This window comes from Cynocephalus volans, chromosome 10 (assembly GCF_027409185.1).
Source record: "Cynocephalus volans isolate mCynVol1 chromosome 10, mCynVol1.pri, whole genome shotgun sequence".
NCBI lineage: Eukaryota > Metazoa > Chordata > Mammalia > Dermoptera > Cynocephalidae > Cynocephalus > Cynocephalus volans.
The window spans coordinates 4,782,377-4,796,171 of record NC_084469.1 but is presented as its reverse complement, the minus strand read 5'-3'; the positions used below and the strand labels follow the sequence as shown (position 1 = coordinate 4,796,171).

General features: G+C 43.1%; 1 protein-coding gene across 2 annotated transcripts; it reads left to right on the top strand.

The window, feature by feature from the left end:
- Positions 1 to 64: 64 nt before the first annotated feature.
- MSL1 (MSL complex subunit 1) lies at positions 65 to 12,334 on the top strand. Of its 2 annotated transcripts, XM_063111533.1 has the most exons (9): positions 65 to 1,177; positions 3,588 to 3,811; positions 4,884 to 5,266; positions 7,181 to 7,228; positions 7,687 to 7,751; positions 8,581 to 8,648; positions 9,059 to 9,183; positions 9,352 to 9,424; positions 9,820 to 12,334. In XM_063111533.1, exons 1-9 carry the CDS (start codon positions 410 to 412, stop codon positions 9,908 to 9,910), a joined length of 1,845 nt encoding a protein of 614 aa, XP_062967603.1. In that variant the 5' UTR covers positions 65 to 409; the 3' UTR covers positions 9,911 to 12,334. The 2 variants fall into 2 exon arrangements, with proteins under 2 accessions (XP_062967603.1, XP_062967604.1); XM_063111534.1 differs by lacking the exon at positions 7,181 to 7,228.
- The last annotated feature ends 1,461 nt before the right edge of the window (positions 12,335 to 13,795 follow it).

Genomic DNA, 13,795 nt, shown 5'->3' with positions numbered 1-13,795 from the left:
GAGGCGAGCTCCGGGGCGGGGGGCCGGGGCGGGGAAGGGGGGGTGTGGGGTGGGGAGACGAGGCGGGCCTGGCCGGGCCAGGGGGGGCCGAAGCGAGCTCCGGGGATGAGCTCGGGGGCGGCTGGGTGCGAGCTCCTGCCTCTGAGGCGAAGGCGGCGGCGGCGGCAGCAGAGGCGGCGGCGAGGCCCCCATGGGCCGGCGGCGGGCCTCAGCCGCGGCCTCCACTTCTCCGCACGCCGGCGGGATGGCGCCCGGGCCCCCGAGGAGTCGCGCTAGCGGAGGCTTGCTGCCGCACTGCTGAGGCGAGCCCGCCAAACTCCCCTCCCCCTCCTCCGTCCTCGACCCCCCGCACCTCGCCCCTTCCCCACCCTCTCGTCCGTCTCGGTCCCGGGCGCTGCTCCGGACCACTATGACCATGAGATCCGCAGTGTTCAAGGCGGCCGCGGCCCCTGCCGGCGGCAACCCTGAGCAGCGACTGGACTACGAGCGGGCTGCGGCGCTGGGCGGGCCCGAGGACGAGCCCGGGGCGGCCGAAGCCCACTTCCTCCCCCGGCACCGTAAGCTCAAGGAGCAGGGGCCCCCGCTGGCCTCCTCCCAGGGCGGGAGTCCGGCGCCCTCCCCGGCCGGCTGCGGCGGCAAGGGCCGGGGTTTGTTACTCCCGGCCGGGGCGGCCCCCGGGCAGCAGGAAGAGAGTTGGGGCGGTTCGGTGCCCTTGCCCTGTCCGCCCCCGGCCACCAAACAAGCCGGCATTGGGGGGGAGCCAGCCGCAGCAGGAGCCGGTTGCAGCCCTCGGCCCAAGTATCAGGCGGTGCTGCCCATTCAGACAGGCTCTCTCGTGGCGGCGGCCAAAGAGCCTACGCCCTGGGCTGGGGACAAGGGTGGGGCGGCTTCCCCAGCTGCCACCGCCTCGGACCCAGCGGGACCCCCACCACTACCTCTGCCCGGGCCGCCACCCCTCGCGCCCACCACCACCGGCGGGACCCTGGCGGCCAGCGAGGGCAGATGGAAGAGTATGAGGAAGAGCCCTCTCGGAGGTGGCGGCGGCTCGGGAGCCTCCAGTCAGGCAGCCTGCCTCAAACAGATCCTTCTGCTGCAATTGGACCTCATCGAACAGCAGCAGCAGCAGTTGCAGGCCAAGGAAAAGGAGATCGAGGAGCTGAAGTCTGAGAGAGACACGGTACGGGAAGGGTTAATCTGCATTCGGGACGAGGAGCGAGTTGTGCGCATGCTCAGGGGAAGGGGGTGGCTGTAGGAGGTTAAGGTACCCCTTGATTAGGGTTAAAGGAGGTTGGCCACAAGCAAAGGAGTATCTTAGGTGCTGGGTCCTTGAGAGCCAAGCTCACAGACACGTTGAGATAGAGGGGAGGGTTAAACGGCAGTTTCCCAGAGGGAGGGGGAGGGGAGGCTTCAGGTGCCAAAGGGTTAATTTAAAATGATAGGCCCAGAGTTGTGGGAAAGACGTTTAAAGTGGGGGAAAAAAAACTGATTTCTGAGGGGTTAAAAATGAAAGGGTGGGGAGCATATGTGGTGGCTTTATGGAAGGAGTTAAATTAAGGAGCCTATTGCGTTAGAAATGCATTGTGGAGGAGAGGGACACAGCGGCTGTTGCTCTAACTGCTGCAGCATCTTTAGATAGGAGGGTAGTCTTTTAGTGGGCAGAGGGGTAGAGGTTTACATGGAATCCTTTTTTAGTTTTCTTAAACGATATTGAAATCACTGCCTTTGATTCCAGACAGTTTTTAATAGAAATCTGAGTTATAAAACATGACCCACTGACCAGATCCCTTGTATAAGCATGGTATTTGAAGCTGGAAGATTTTAAGGCATGAGGGAAAGTAAGCTTACTAAATGTATTAAGTAGACCACCCCCCAATTTCTATTTTAGAATCTTAAGGTAATAGGGAAGTCGTTTATTATTTCTTTGTACTTTTGAGGAGCATGACTACATAGGCTTGTTTTTACTGCAGCAGTAGTTAAGGACACCTCTGGCTAAAACATATTCCTTCAGATATCTGGGAAGCTGGAGTGGTGGGGTATTAATGTGCTAGCATACCTTACAGCTTCCTAAAAATAAACATGGTTTCTACAATTGTTGTGTTCAAGCTGCAGCAGTCGCGCTCGCATGCTCGCTGTCTCTCTCTCTCTGGCGTCATGTGCGCCAAGGGCTGAGCAAGGGAGCAGAGGGCTATTCATTTTGTTTGCTTTCCAAATGAATCACATTGGGCAGCTTTTTTTATTGGAGAATGTATTCTGCAAGGTGGAATGGGAGCTGGGGCAGATCTCATTAAAATATCTCATGGTATTGATTTGTGGAAGTTATTCAACATGGAGGTGGCACTACTCAGCTACTGTACTGCAGTCTAGGGGTGTGATGGTACTGTAATTACAACACATCATATTCTTACATAGGGGGTGGGTGGGAAGAGAAGGACCAGTGAAGGAGAAGAAATCAAGGAAGTGTCACCCTCAAACCGTGGTTAAGTAATGCTAAGGCTATGAATCAAAACAGTTATAAGGAGATGAAATGAGAGTATGGCTGACAGGGGGTGCTCTCTGCTGATTGTGGAGGTTTCTGCTCAGTTCCTGAGGTAATGGCCCCTTTGCAGGCTTTCTTAGGCAGGAAAAGTAGGGTGAGTTAAGGATAGAGTGTCATTCTGAGCTTGGTATTCACTGCTTCTGTTGTGTATTGCAGTCTTAGCATGACTTAAGCTTGTTTTTCTTATTCCAGTTGTTGTTTGGCCTTGAATGAAATCTGTGCAATGGATGTAATGAAGGCAGCATTAATATCACTGTCTAATCCAGATACAATTCTTGTAGTAGGGTGTAAGTAGCACAGTTGGCACCTTTTCTCAAAACTAAATGTGAAGTTTTCAATGACAATAGACTTCAATTTTCTGTTCGATTGTGTGGTCTTCCCTTTTAATTAGAATTAAAGGACTTTGGTTTTAATCAATATTTAGATAAATAAGTATATATTTTTTGGTTATCTTAAATGCAAAGCAATATGTATATATCATTATTGTATGGTTACTGATTTCAAATGTAGCTTTCATTGTTTTAGAAGTCCCCCCCATCCCTTTCAAATAACAAGGCCATCCCTAGTGGCACTGTATGAGCTCTTAATTCCTTCTCAATGTACTGTTTGGACTTTGGCATTGTATATAGAGTTTTGAAGGTGAAAGTAGGGAGGATAGGATTTGAACAACCTTAAGCCCTCTTAAAAGAACACATATAAGGTTGATTTTGGAAGCTCCCAAACTGACTTGAAGCCACATGGTTAGCAGTAGCAGAGATGATGCCATTAAAAGGCATGCTGTAGCCCCTCCCAGTGGAGAAGATCTTGTTTCAGAAGAATGAACTACAAATTCCCTCATGCCTCTTCCCATCTAGGTTAGCCCCTAAAATTAAAGTGTACCTTATCTTCTCTATTGTGTTTAAGGAAAACTATTCAGGTTACCGTCTGCCTATAAATTGAATTGATGTGGTCCACAGAAAAAGGCAGAAGACTATACTGATTCCTAAATGGGGCTAAGAACCTGTGTTTAATTTTTTTTGTTAAGTCTATATTTTGCTACTCTCTCTTTTAGCTCCTTGCTCGAATTGAACGTATGGAAAGGCGGATGCAGCTGGTGAAGAAGGATAACGAGAAAGAAAGGCACAAGCTGTTTCAGGGCTATGAAACTGAAGAGAGAGAGGAAACAGAGCTATCTGAGAAAATTAAACTGGAGTGCCAGCCGGAGCTTTCCGAGACATCCCAGACTCTGCCTCCCAAGCCTTTCTCATGTGGGCGGAGTGGAAAGGGACATAAAAGGTGTGCTGATAGTTTTGTTACACTGCCTGGACATGATGAGGACACTTGTTACCAGTGACTGAGAGTAGGGAATTGGGATTTATGAATTGGCTTTATAGCACCCATAGCCTGAATTATGAAGTCTTCTAATGCTGAGAAACTATCTTGAAACCTTCTTGTGCAGGCTATAAAAGTTTGTTAGGAACACTTTGGTCAGAGTAGTAATTACAGAATGCGGAGTACATCATAAAGAGAATGGGCAACAAATATGACAGCTGAACTAAAACTATAGCATTTCACCTGAAGTTAGGAAGTGTTAAACTCCTTCATTGTTTTAGGTACTGTTAGACATAAAAAAAAAAAAAGTAATTTCTTTGGACTCAAATTAGTCAAATTATGAGGATGGGCATAAATTTTGAAAATTCAGAATTCAAATGCAATAAAATAGGCAGATATAAATACTAACATAAACTAAGTTTTGTAAGATTCAGAGATATTACAGATTATTCTGAGTAAGAATTATGAAACTTTAAGGAGGAGACGGATCTTGAAAAAGAAATATATAGGATTTAGGTTGGTAAAGAGAAAAGTAGATGGCAGTCTCAGGATTTGGAAAGGTGGGAGATAAGAAGGGGGACGGAGAGAAGTGGGAGAAAGAGAGTTAGCAGATAGCAAGGAAAAGGAAATAGTGATTGTACTTAACATGATATAGGGATGGGGAAAAAAAAGAGACTGGTCTCTGGGTGGCAGGAATGAAATAGGTGGCATAAAGTAGTGGCATCTAATGTCAGATCTTGAATAAAACAGGAACCTTTTTAAATCTAGTAAGCAATAAGGTACTTTTAGAGATTCTTAAGCATGAAAACTCACTTTTTCAATAAACATTTGCTAAGGGACTATTATACATGCTATTAAGCATTAAGGAACTGTTCCTGCTTATGACTGCCAAATGAGCATCAGATACTTTGGTACCTGAATACTGGTCATTTGGAGGCAAGAGAACAAACTAGCTCTCTTGCCCTAAAATGTATTCAAATCAGATTTTATTCAAGAGTCAATAAATTTTATAACATTTTTTTTCCCTATCTAATAGGAAATCCCCATTTGGAAGTACAGAAAGAAAGACTCCTGTTAAAAAGCTGGCTCCTGAATTTTCAAAAGTCAAAACAAAAACTCCTAAGCACTCTCCCATTAAAGAGGAACCCTGCGGTTCCTTATCTGAAACTGCTTGTAAACGTGAATTGAGGAGCCAAGAAACCCCAGAAAAGCCCCGCTCTTCAGTGGACACCCCACCAAGACTCTCCACTCCCCAAAAGGGACCCAGCGCCCATCCCAAGGAGAAAGCCTTCTCAAGTGAGATAGAAGATTTGCCGTACCTTTCCACCACAGAAATGTATTTGTGTCGTTGGCACCAGCCTCCCCCATCACCGTTACCATTACGGGAATCCTCTCCAAAGAAGGAGGAGACTGTAGCAAGTAAGGCATAGAGAACACTTGCTCTTATACCCTAGTGGTGGCGGTCAAGCTAACAAGTGTGAAAATGCCTTTGGCATTTTTTAAAAAGTGCAATCGATAAAGCAGAGTTCTGTCAAGAATGAGTAAGTTAACAGCCAGAGACAGACACTGTGCAGGCATTGCAAATAGATGGAATTACAGCAAAATGTGCTCAATGTATTTGCCTGCTTACAACACTGGGAGATGTGTTTGCCAGTAAGTTGCTCATCACAAGAGCACCAGACTTGGGGGTGTAATCTCCAGCAACTTGCATGCCCTCTGAAAGAAGGGTTTTCTGTGCTGTGAAATGCATAGAACTTATACTTTGCCATACACGACTGTTCCTGCAATTGATATTGTGTGAAACCTGGGAGGGCGGTCTTTGGGTGTTCTCAGGGGCCAATGGTAATTTTTGGATTGGCGAGCCACCTTGGGTGGGGAATTTCACCTGGGCCTCCACTCTTTAACTATATAAACATTTATCTGTATCTCTATGTCCCGGGCTGGGGGGCAGGAGAAATTTGCCAAAGACCAACAGTCTTATTTTATCTTACTATACTTCACAAAGGTTCTAAAATGTGAAGAGTTTACTTGGATTGCAGTAGCCCATTCGTTGTTCATATATTTAAATAAAATGGTCTACAAACTATTTTTCAAACAATAAGGACTATCTTGGGATATCTGAGCTTCTTGGGGAGGGTGTGGGGTGTGGCACCTTGGTCTTCATTCCTTTTTTTTTTTTTTCTTTATGGCTTCCACACAGAGATGCTCCCCCATCTCCTACATCAACCAGTAATGGAATGTGCCTTCAATCATGTAATAATAGTCTATGACAGTCACTGCGGGTGCTGTGGGGTAATGGTGGGGGAGGCCTTCTTGAATAGAGCTGCACCCCTGAGTTTCTACCACTGTGTCTTGCCCTAGCAGGGATGGGGATGGAAATCTATTCCAATAAGACAAGAGTATTCTCCGGGCTTTGTTTGGCTGTTCTGGTGACAAAATTAAGTGGGAAAGATAGATTACGCTTCTTAATTATCTAACATTCATTAGGCCTCACACTTGAGTACATGAGATAGACTAGGATCCTGATCTAGTTCAGAATTTTTTTGTTGGTTCAGTCAGTGGAACAGGTTCATCCTTAATGGTTAACCTTTTTGCTGCCATGGCAATGCTGCGTAACAACTTAAGAGAAACCATGAAGCAACTTCCCATCTGGGATTGGGAAATGGCTTGGTCCAGAGATGTTCTGTGTGACTGGCTGTTTTTGAAAACCCTATCTGCCCTAGTACAGAAAAGTCCAAACACCTCTGAGATTGTGGGCATAGCAGTATGAAGGAGTCTGACTGGGGAGATTCCAGCCCCTTGAGGAGCCTGAGTTGTGAATAAATGTGTGAATCTTTATTCTTGATGCCCCTATCTCAAGAGGAAGTCTCAATGGCTTGTTCTAAGGAAGCCAAAGTCTTTGTGCATGTTGTTCAGGCTGGACCAGCAAGGTAGTTTGTTTGGAGGGAGGAGGGAGCTGTTTAAGAAGACTACATATGTAAGTTTTGAGAACGCTGATTTTTTATTTGAAAAATAGGGTCAACTTTTACTCACCTGCCATGTTCTGAGTTTAAGGTTTGATATCCTTGGCCATCAACTGTTGCAGGGAAACCACCCTAAATAATGAAGAAAAGAAGTCGTCTCAGTGTAAAATAAAAAAAGTGGTGGGCTTATTTTCTTTTCTTTTGTCTGCTGTTCCCTCTTCCCCTGCCCCAGAGAGAAATTCTCAAAAGAACAACTCAAAAAACGAAATGGCTTCCTAGTGAAAACTTCAGTGATGACCCTTTCCTCCATTTGGGTATGGGCTTTTTTTCTTTTTACACTGAGATGGTTCTTCTTTCCTGCATTATTTAGGATGTCTGATGCCATCAAGTGTTGCAGGAGAAACTTCAGTCTTGGCTGGTGAGTAGAATAGGAATTGTGCTGTCTGGGCCTGGGGTGGGGGGTTGGTGGGATGGTGGATGGTTGGGTGCTGTATTCCCCATCTTTTGGATGTGGCAGTGAGATTCCTTGGTGTATGATTGATTATACTAAACAGACTTGAAACTGATGACAAATTTCAGTTGTTTTTCAGGAACTGCAATAGTGTCCATTATATGAATTGTCAGGTATTGGCTTAGTGTTTTTTGTGATACCGAGTTTGGCAGATCACAATGGCATTTTAGGTTCTTTTATACCATAGGGAGGATATTGACTATGGCTTCAGGCGAGGCTATAGATAGATTCCTATCACTTGGTAACTGTCTTATCTGGGGAGAGACCTCTTGTTCTAATGAATAGTTGGAGGGTTGTACAACTTTAGATTTAAGGGTGGTTCCACCCCTCCTCCCTTTCTTTTTCTTTTTCTTTTTTTTTTTCAGTTCCTTCTTGGAGGGACCACTCAGTAGAGCCTCTAAGGGACCCAAATCCTTCAGACCTTTTGGAGGTAGGTAACTACGAACTGTCGGTGTAAGTAAGAGACCAAATAGAACATGGGAGTGTAGCTTGAATATGTCATAGTACTATGGATGGGTTAAATAGAACTTTAAGGCCAGAAGGGAATTTGAGAGATTATCTAGTTCAACTCCTTCATTTTATAGATGAGAAAACTGAGGTCTAGAGTGGTGGTTATGTAATTTATTCAAGAATAAATAGCTAGGTAGTGTTCTAAATGAAGGTAGATTTCATGATAAGTAGAAAAGTTATATATCACTCAGCAACAAAATTATATATTTCAAGCTTATTTGACTCTTAAAAATTTGATATTTATTTATTTATTTATTTATTTTTTAAAGATGACCGGTAAGGGGATCTCAACCCTTGGCTTGGTGTTGTCAGCACCATGCTCAGCCAGTGAGCAAACCGGCCATCCCTATATAGGATCTGAACCCGTGGCCTTGGTGTTATCAGCACCGCACTCTACCGAGTGAGCCACGGGCCGGCCTAAAATTTGATATTTATTTTAAACTCAGATTCTTACAAAGTATAGAGGTGGGGAGGGTTTACGGCAGTCTCAGGAATTGTTTCAGTTCGATGTGACTTTTACCTTGGAAAGCTATAGAAATGATTTTGAAATCTGGGGATTCTAAGAGGGTGGGGTGGGGAAAGGAGTGTGTGTTTTGGTGATTCTTTTGCCAGGAGGTTCACATGATATTCATAGACTTAGGCTCAGGTAAACACTAAAGGTGAAAAATTTTATATTCCTAGAGGCTGGAAATTCATATAAATGTGTAACATGGTGATAAATAGCTTATCAGCTGCTATTCTTTACACAGAACCTGGATGACAGTGTGTTTTCGAAGCGGCATGCAAAACTGGAGCTGGATGAGAAGAGAAGGAAAAGGTGAGGCCAGAGATGTTCATCCTGGGAGCAACCAAGCCTTAGGACCCTGACCTCCCTGTTCCATGTTGTGGAGAGTCCTGGAGCTCTTAACATTCTTACATTACTGGCTTCCCAATTGGTTGAGTATCTTAGTTGGATGTGGTAATTGTTGTAGGTAAACATATTTGGCCTCTTTTTCTTCATGTATTCCATTTCTTAGTTCCACTCTCTGTGGAACACCAACACATGATCTGGACTGCTAGACCTAAACATCTCTTCCCCTAACCAGGCAGTTAGTTCTCTTTACCCCACCTAGAAGAGTCAGCAAAGATCTTCCTAGTGTCTGGATTGTGTGATTTGCTTTTACAGAACATGTTTTGGGTAAGCAGTAATGTTGGGTTTGTTTGTGTTGTTTGGTTTGTTTTTCCCAGATGGGATATTCAGAGGATCAGGGAACAAAGAATTTTACAGCGACTGCAGCTCAGAATGTATAAAAAGAAAGGAATTCAGGAATCTGAGCCTGAGGTTACCTCATTTTTCCCTGAGCCAGATGATGGTAAGTTTTGTCTATCTAAAAGAGTAGGTTTTTCAAAGAAGAAAAAGGGTGCCAGGCTCCAGGATACAAATTGATCCGAATGAATGAACTGTATTTTGGAGCAGTTATAGTTGCAAGACACTTCCCATCTCTGTCACTAACGAGGTCCCATTTGACTTTCTTCCATAGTCGAAAGTTTGATGATTACCCCCTTCTTGCCTGTTGTAGCATTTGGACGACCATTACCAAAATTAACTCCACAGTAAGTATAAAGTTTTTTTTTCCTCCCCTCTCAGGTAGCCTGCACCTCCATTTCAGATTTCGTGGAAGCCTAGATATAAGGTGGGACCAGGTGGCTTAGGCATAGCCATGGTTCTTTGACAGAAGTGAGGCTACCTGGGCAACTAGCTTTTGCAGTGATAAGATTCCCAAGACAGGAATTAGAAGGATTGCTTTTTGAGTTAGAAATAGGTTATTCCATCATTTTAATGGTACACTATTGCTCTGGCTTTGAGGCAAGAAAGACATTCCAAACTTGGAACTTTGAAGTCAGGGCTAGGAGTGATGAGGGACATAGTGACTTTTTTGGATTGCTATCATGTCCACACTGAATCCCCTCTAGTCTTGCAAGTTGATTTCCTCATCCTTTTTTGCCAGGAATTTTGAGCTGCCCTGGTTGGATGAGCGTAGCCGATGCAGGTTGGAGATCCAGAAGAAGCAAACACCTCACCGGACATGTAGGAAATAGCTGTGCTGGCAAGAACCCTCTGTCTTCAGATAGTTGTAGCATGCCATTCCCAGAGAGTGGCAGAGACCTGTGTATGTGACCTATGTCCTCATGTATGTTATCATTCGCTGATAATGCCCTTCCATACTCCCCTGATTTTGGTTTTGTTTTCATTGCTCTGATTTCACAAAAACTCTTTCATTGGGCTAATTGTAAATTGTGGAGGATGATTGGGATTTCTTTTCCCTTTTTGGGGAAATGAGCTCTCAAGCTAAATCTATGGGATGGCAGATTTGGATGTTTTAGGGGTCTGCTTCCATAAATTTGCCTATGGTAAAGGGTTAAAAGGGCTCTCTTTTCTTTTAGACATGTGAATATGAAGCAACCCCTGCCCTTAGAGCTGTGCCTGCAAGGCACTCTTCTTGCCTTGGTATACCCTCCTTATAGTTTGGGTAGTGGTATTTACCCTAAAATAAACAAAAAACCTCACCACGAGCTTTGGGACCAGATGAGGAATAACAAGTGAAGTGATGAAGCAAGTCATTTTCACAGAGTGGAAAAGAGATTGGAGAGTTGGTAGTAAATGTCTGAAAAGATAGTTCTCTTAAAACGCTTCTGTGATATGGCCATGTGGGAAAGGATGTTTGACTGTAATTTTCCTAGTTAACGGGTAATTGAATTTCTTCTCCTACCCCTCAAAAAGTAAAACCTTGGGAAAAGAGAATGGGGATGGTTAGTTTTGGACAAGTTACAGCTCTAAACAAAGGAGTTGGCATTCGGGGATGGCATGCCAGAACCTATATAGATGTCCTTGTGTCACATCACTTCTCAAGTATTCCTTAGTTGGGCTTTATCTTTTAGCTGAGCTCTTGGTGGTGGGGTAGATATTTAGGGAGGGTGGAGGGAGGGGGTGGAAATATGTACTTCCTTTGGCTGGCAAATGTCTACATCTTGAAACAAACAGATGTACCTAATGAGCTTCTCCATTCACTTTGTAAAAATAGATTTGTATGTGTACCATCTTGGTTCTCCCCCGTTTTGTTAAAAAAAAAAAGTTCAGGACAGCACTCCCAGGCCACTTTGGTCTCAGTGTAAGATCTCTTTTAACTATCTGGAAGGAAAATAGAGCCAAGACCTCTGGTCTTAAATATATAGGAATTGCCTTTCTTTAGTCTTCAGGACTATTGTGTGAAAACAAGTAGGGGTCTAATCTCCTAGAAGGTAGGGGCTTTTAACCTTGAAGAGAATATGTCCCCAGATTACTAGCACTTTTAGAGGAGAAGCCAAGGTATGTAGGGTGTGTGGCCGGCCCATCAGTGGAGCATGAGAGAGAATAGGATACCATTGTGGGAAGAGAAGAAAAATTCCTCAGGGGCCTCCCACTGCTAAAGCTTTTTGTGAGATGTTGATCTGTGCTCCCTGGGTTTGACTTTTAAAGGAATTATTCCGGCAGCACGTGTAGTATTCTTGGATGATCTTGCTGCTCTTATTTCTCCTTTTTTGTGTGTGTGTGGCTATGGGTTTTCATTTGTAACTCCATCTGCTTAGGAGAGTGGGCTCTCTATAAGGGAACCTGCTGTAAACTTCATTGCAGCAAGGACGTAGGGAGAAATAGGACTTATTCCACTAGGGGCTCTCATCTCACACTTTAAGGAAAAGAAGGAGATTTCTAGAAAAACTGGGCCAGATTTTCTTTGTTCTTTATCATTTTAGTGTGGCAAGCTGTTTAGCTTTCCTACTCTGACCTATGTTATGTTCCTTCATAATGTGCCCAAAAAGAAAAGACCCCAGTCGGTGTCTCTTTACTTTGTTCCTTGATCTCTCTCAGTATCTTCTTGATTTTAGCATTTGTTGGGTTCCCAATTTTGGATATGGGTCAACAAATTTAACCTTTATGTTTGTGTCCTAGTCAGGGGACTCCCCAGATTCTTAACTTGAGCTAGACCGAGAGGAATCTATGAGGTGCTATTTGGCCAGACTTAAGTGAATTCTATTTCCTTGGTTCTCCCTCTCCCTGAGAACCTCTTATTTTATTGTCCCCTCTTCTAGTTCAATTTTCCTTTGATTTGGATATGTTGAGGTTTGTTGAGGAGGCTGGAGAGTAGATTAGCTAAGTTTAAAGACTGAAATTACAGTGTGTTAGAGCATGGGGGGAAAATAGTCTTATTTTTCCCTACATGGGATACAACACTGTGAAATTCAATCTTTGACTGAAGGCCCTGCAATTCTCCTAAAACATAGTTCTTTGTTTCTTTCTTTAACAAAGTTTAAGCTAGTGTTAATAAATTAAAAAGAGAAATTGCTTGTCTGTCGACTTCAGCTTTGTTTTATACCCATTTCATATTGTTGTCTGTGTTGTAATTCATACTTTTGATACCATTTCTGATGTGTAAAATTGGTTGTCTTGTAAATATCTTATAAAGAGTTCAATTGTAAATAAACTATTGTGGCTGTTAATTTTTGAACTTCTTCAATTTATTAGATTTATTGGGAAGCATTAAACAGTTTTGCTTGTATATTTTTAAAGTTTGGAAAAAGAAACTTATTTTCACAATAAAAAAGAATAACACAGTCTTTCTCCCTTTACATAAGATACTCACTTCCATTTATGTATAAGTACAATGTATATTTCATTCCTCTTTTTCCAGTGTGTTTCTTTACATGTAATTGGCAATTTTACAAACACAAGAGATTGTAGGCTACTTCGTGCCTGATAACTAAGTTTATAAAATCTCCGAGTTAAAAAGACCTAATAGGTCATCTAGTTTGACCCCTGATAGATGATCTCCCCTGGACAACATTCTAGACAAGTGAAATCCAGTTTCTGCTTCAACACTTTTTCTCCCCATACATTTTTTTCCCTAAATGTTTGAAAATTCTTCCTCATTGACAAAATCTTACTTCTTGTAACTTGAATCCATTTGCTCTTGCTTTGCTTTCCAGGGTGATGAAAAAAATTCTATCCCTCCTTTTCCTCATAGTCCCTCTAATAGTAAGAGATTGCTGTGGCTATCTCAAGTCTTTCCTTCATGCTAAACGTTCAGATATTGTACAATTGTTCCTCAAAAGAAAGGATTCTGAATTTTCAGTTTCCTCTGGATGAGTTAAAAATTTACCTACATCCACGTAAAAACTGGACACAGACTAAACAACTGAAGGACAAAGTGGCAGACATTAATTTCCTTATTTAGACACTAAGCTTGGCAGCCTTATTTTCACTAATTTAGCTTGTGATCGATAAGCTCATCCAGGCTTTTTTAAAAATACGTATTAAATCATACATCCTCCATTTTGTAGTTGTTTTTGGCGGCTGGCTGGTACAGAGATCCAAACTCTTGACCTTGGTGTTATCAGCACCACACTCTTCTAAGTGAGCTAACTAGCCAGCCATCCTGCATTTTGAACTCAGGAAGTTGGTTTTTGGATCTGGACTTACAAATTGTCATATTTAGCCATTTGTCTAACCAGTTTGAGATTACTTGGGTCGTGATTCAATCTCAAGTCATTTATAATTCCTTCTAGTTTCATACTGTATAAATTTGATAAGCATCAGGATCCTTAACCATATCATTTATAAAAATATTAAGGACAATCTTGTGCTATGCCACAGTGACCTTTATCTGTTTGATGTATTATTAATGTGCACTCCTGTAGGTGCACTAATAACAGCTCATCCATCTCGTATATCCTTATGGTCCAAAGAAAATATACTGATCTTTTCATTGCTGACAAATGCCTTGCCAAAATCAAAGTATTTCAGTTTGGTAACCCTAACAAGGAAATAAGTCAGGATTTTGAACCAACACCGATTTCCACTAATCACCTCTTTTCAAATCGGTTCTGAAATCTTGATAAGACTAGTATCATAGCAGCCTGTACTTTGGGGAGAGGTCATGGCTGGGGTGG

Coding starts and splice junctions, on each gene's coding strand:
- MSL1 (XM_063111533.1), top strand. CDS start 410: ATGACCATGAGATCCGCAGTGTTCAAGGCGGCCGCGGCCCCTGCCGGC. Junction 5,267..7,180: donor GAAGGAGGAGACTGTAGCAA/GTAAGGCATAGA, acceptor TGCATTATTTAG/GATGTCTGATGCCATCAAGT. Junction 7,229..7,686: donor AGAAACTTCAGTCTTGGCTG/GTGAGTAGAATA, acceptor TTTTTTTTTCAG/TTCCTTCTTGGAGGGACCAC.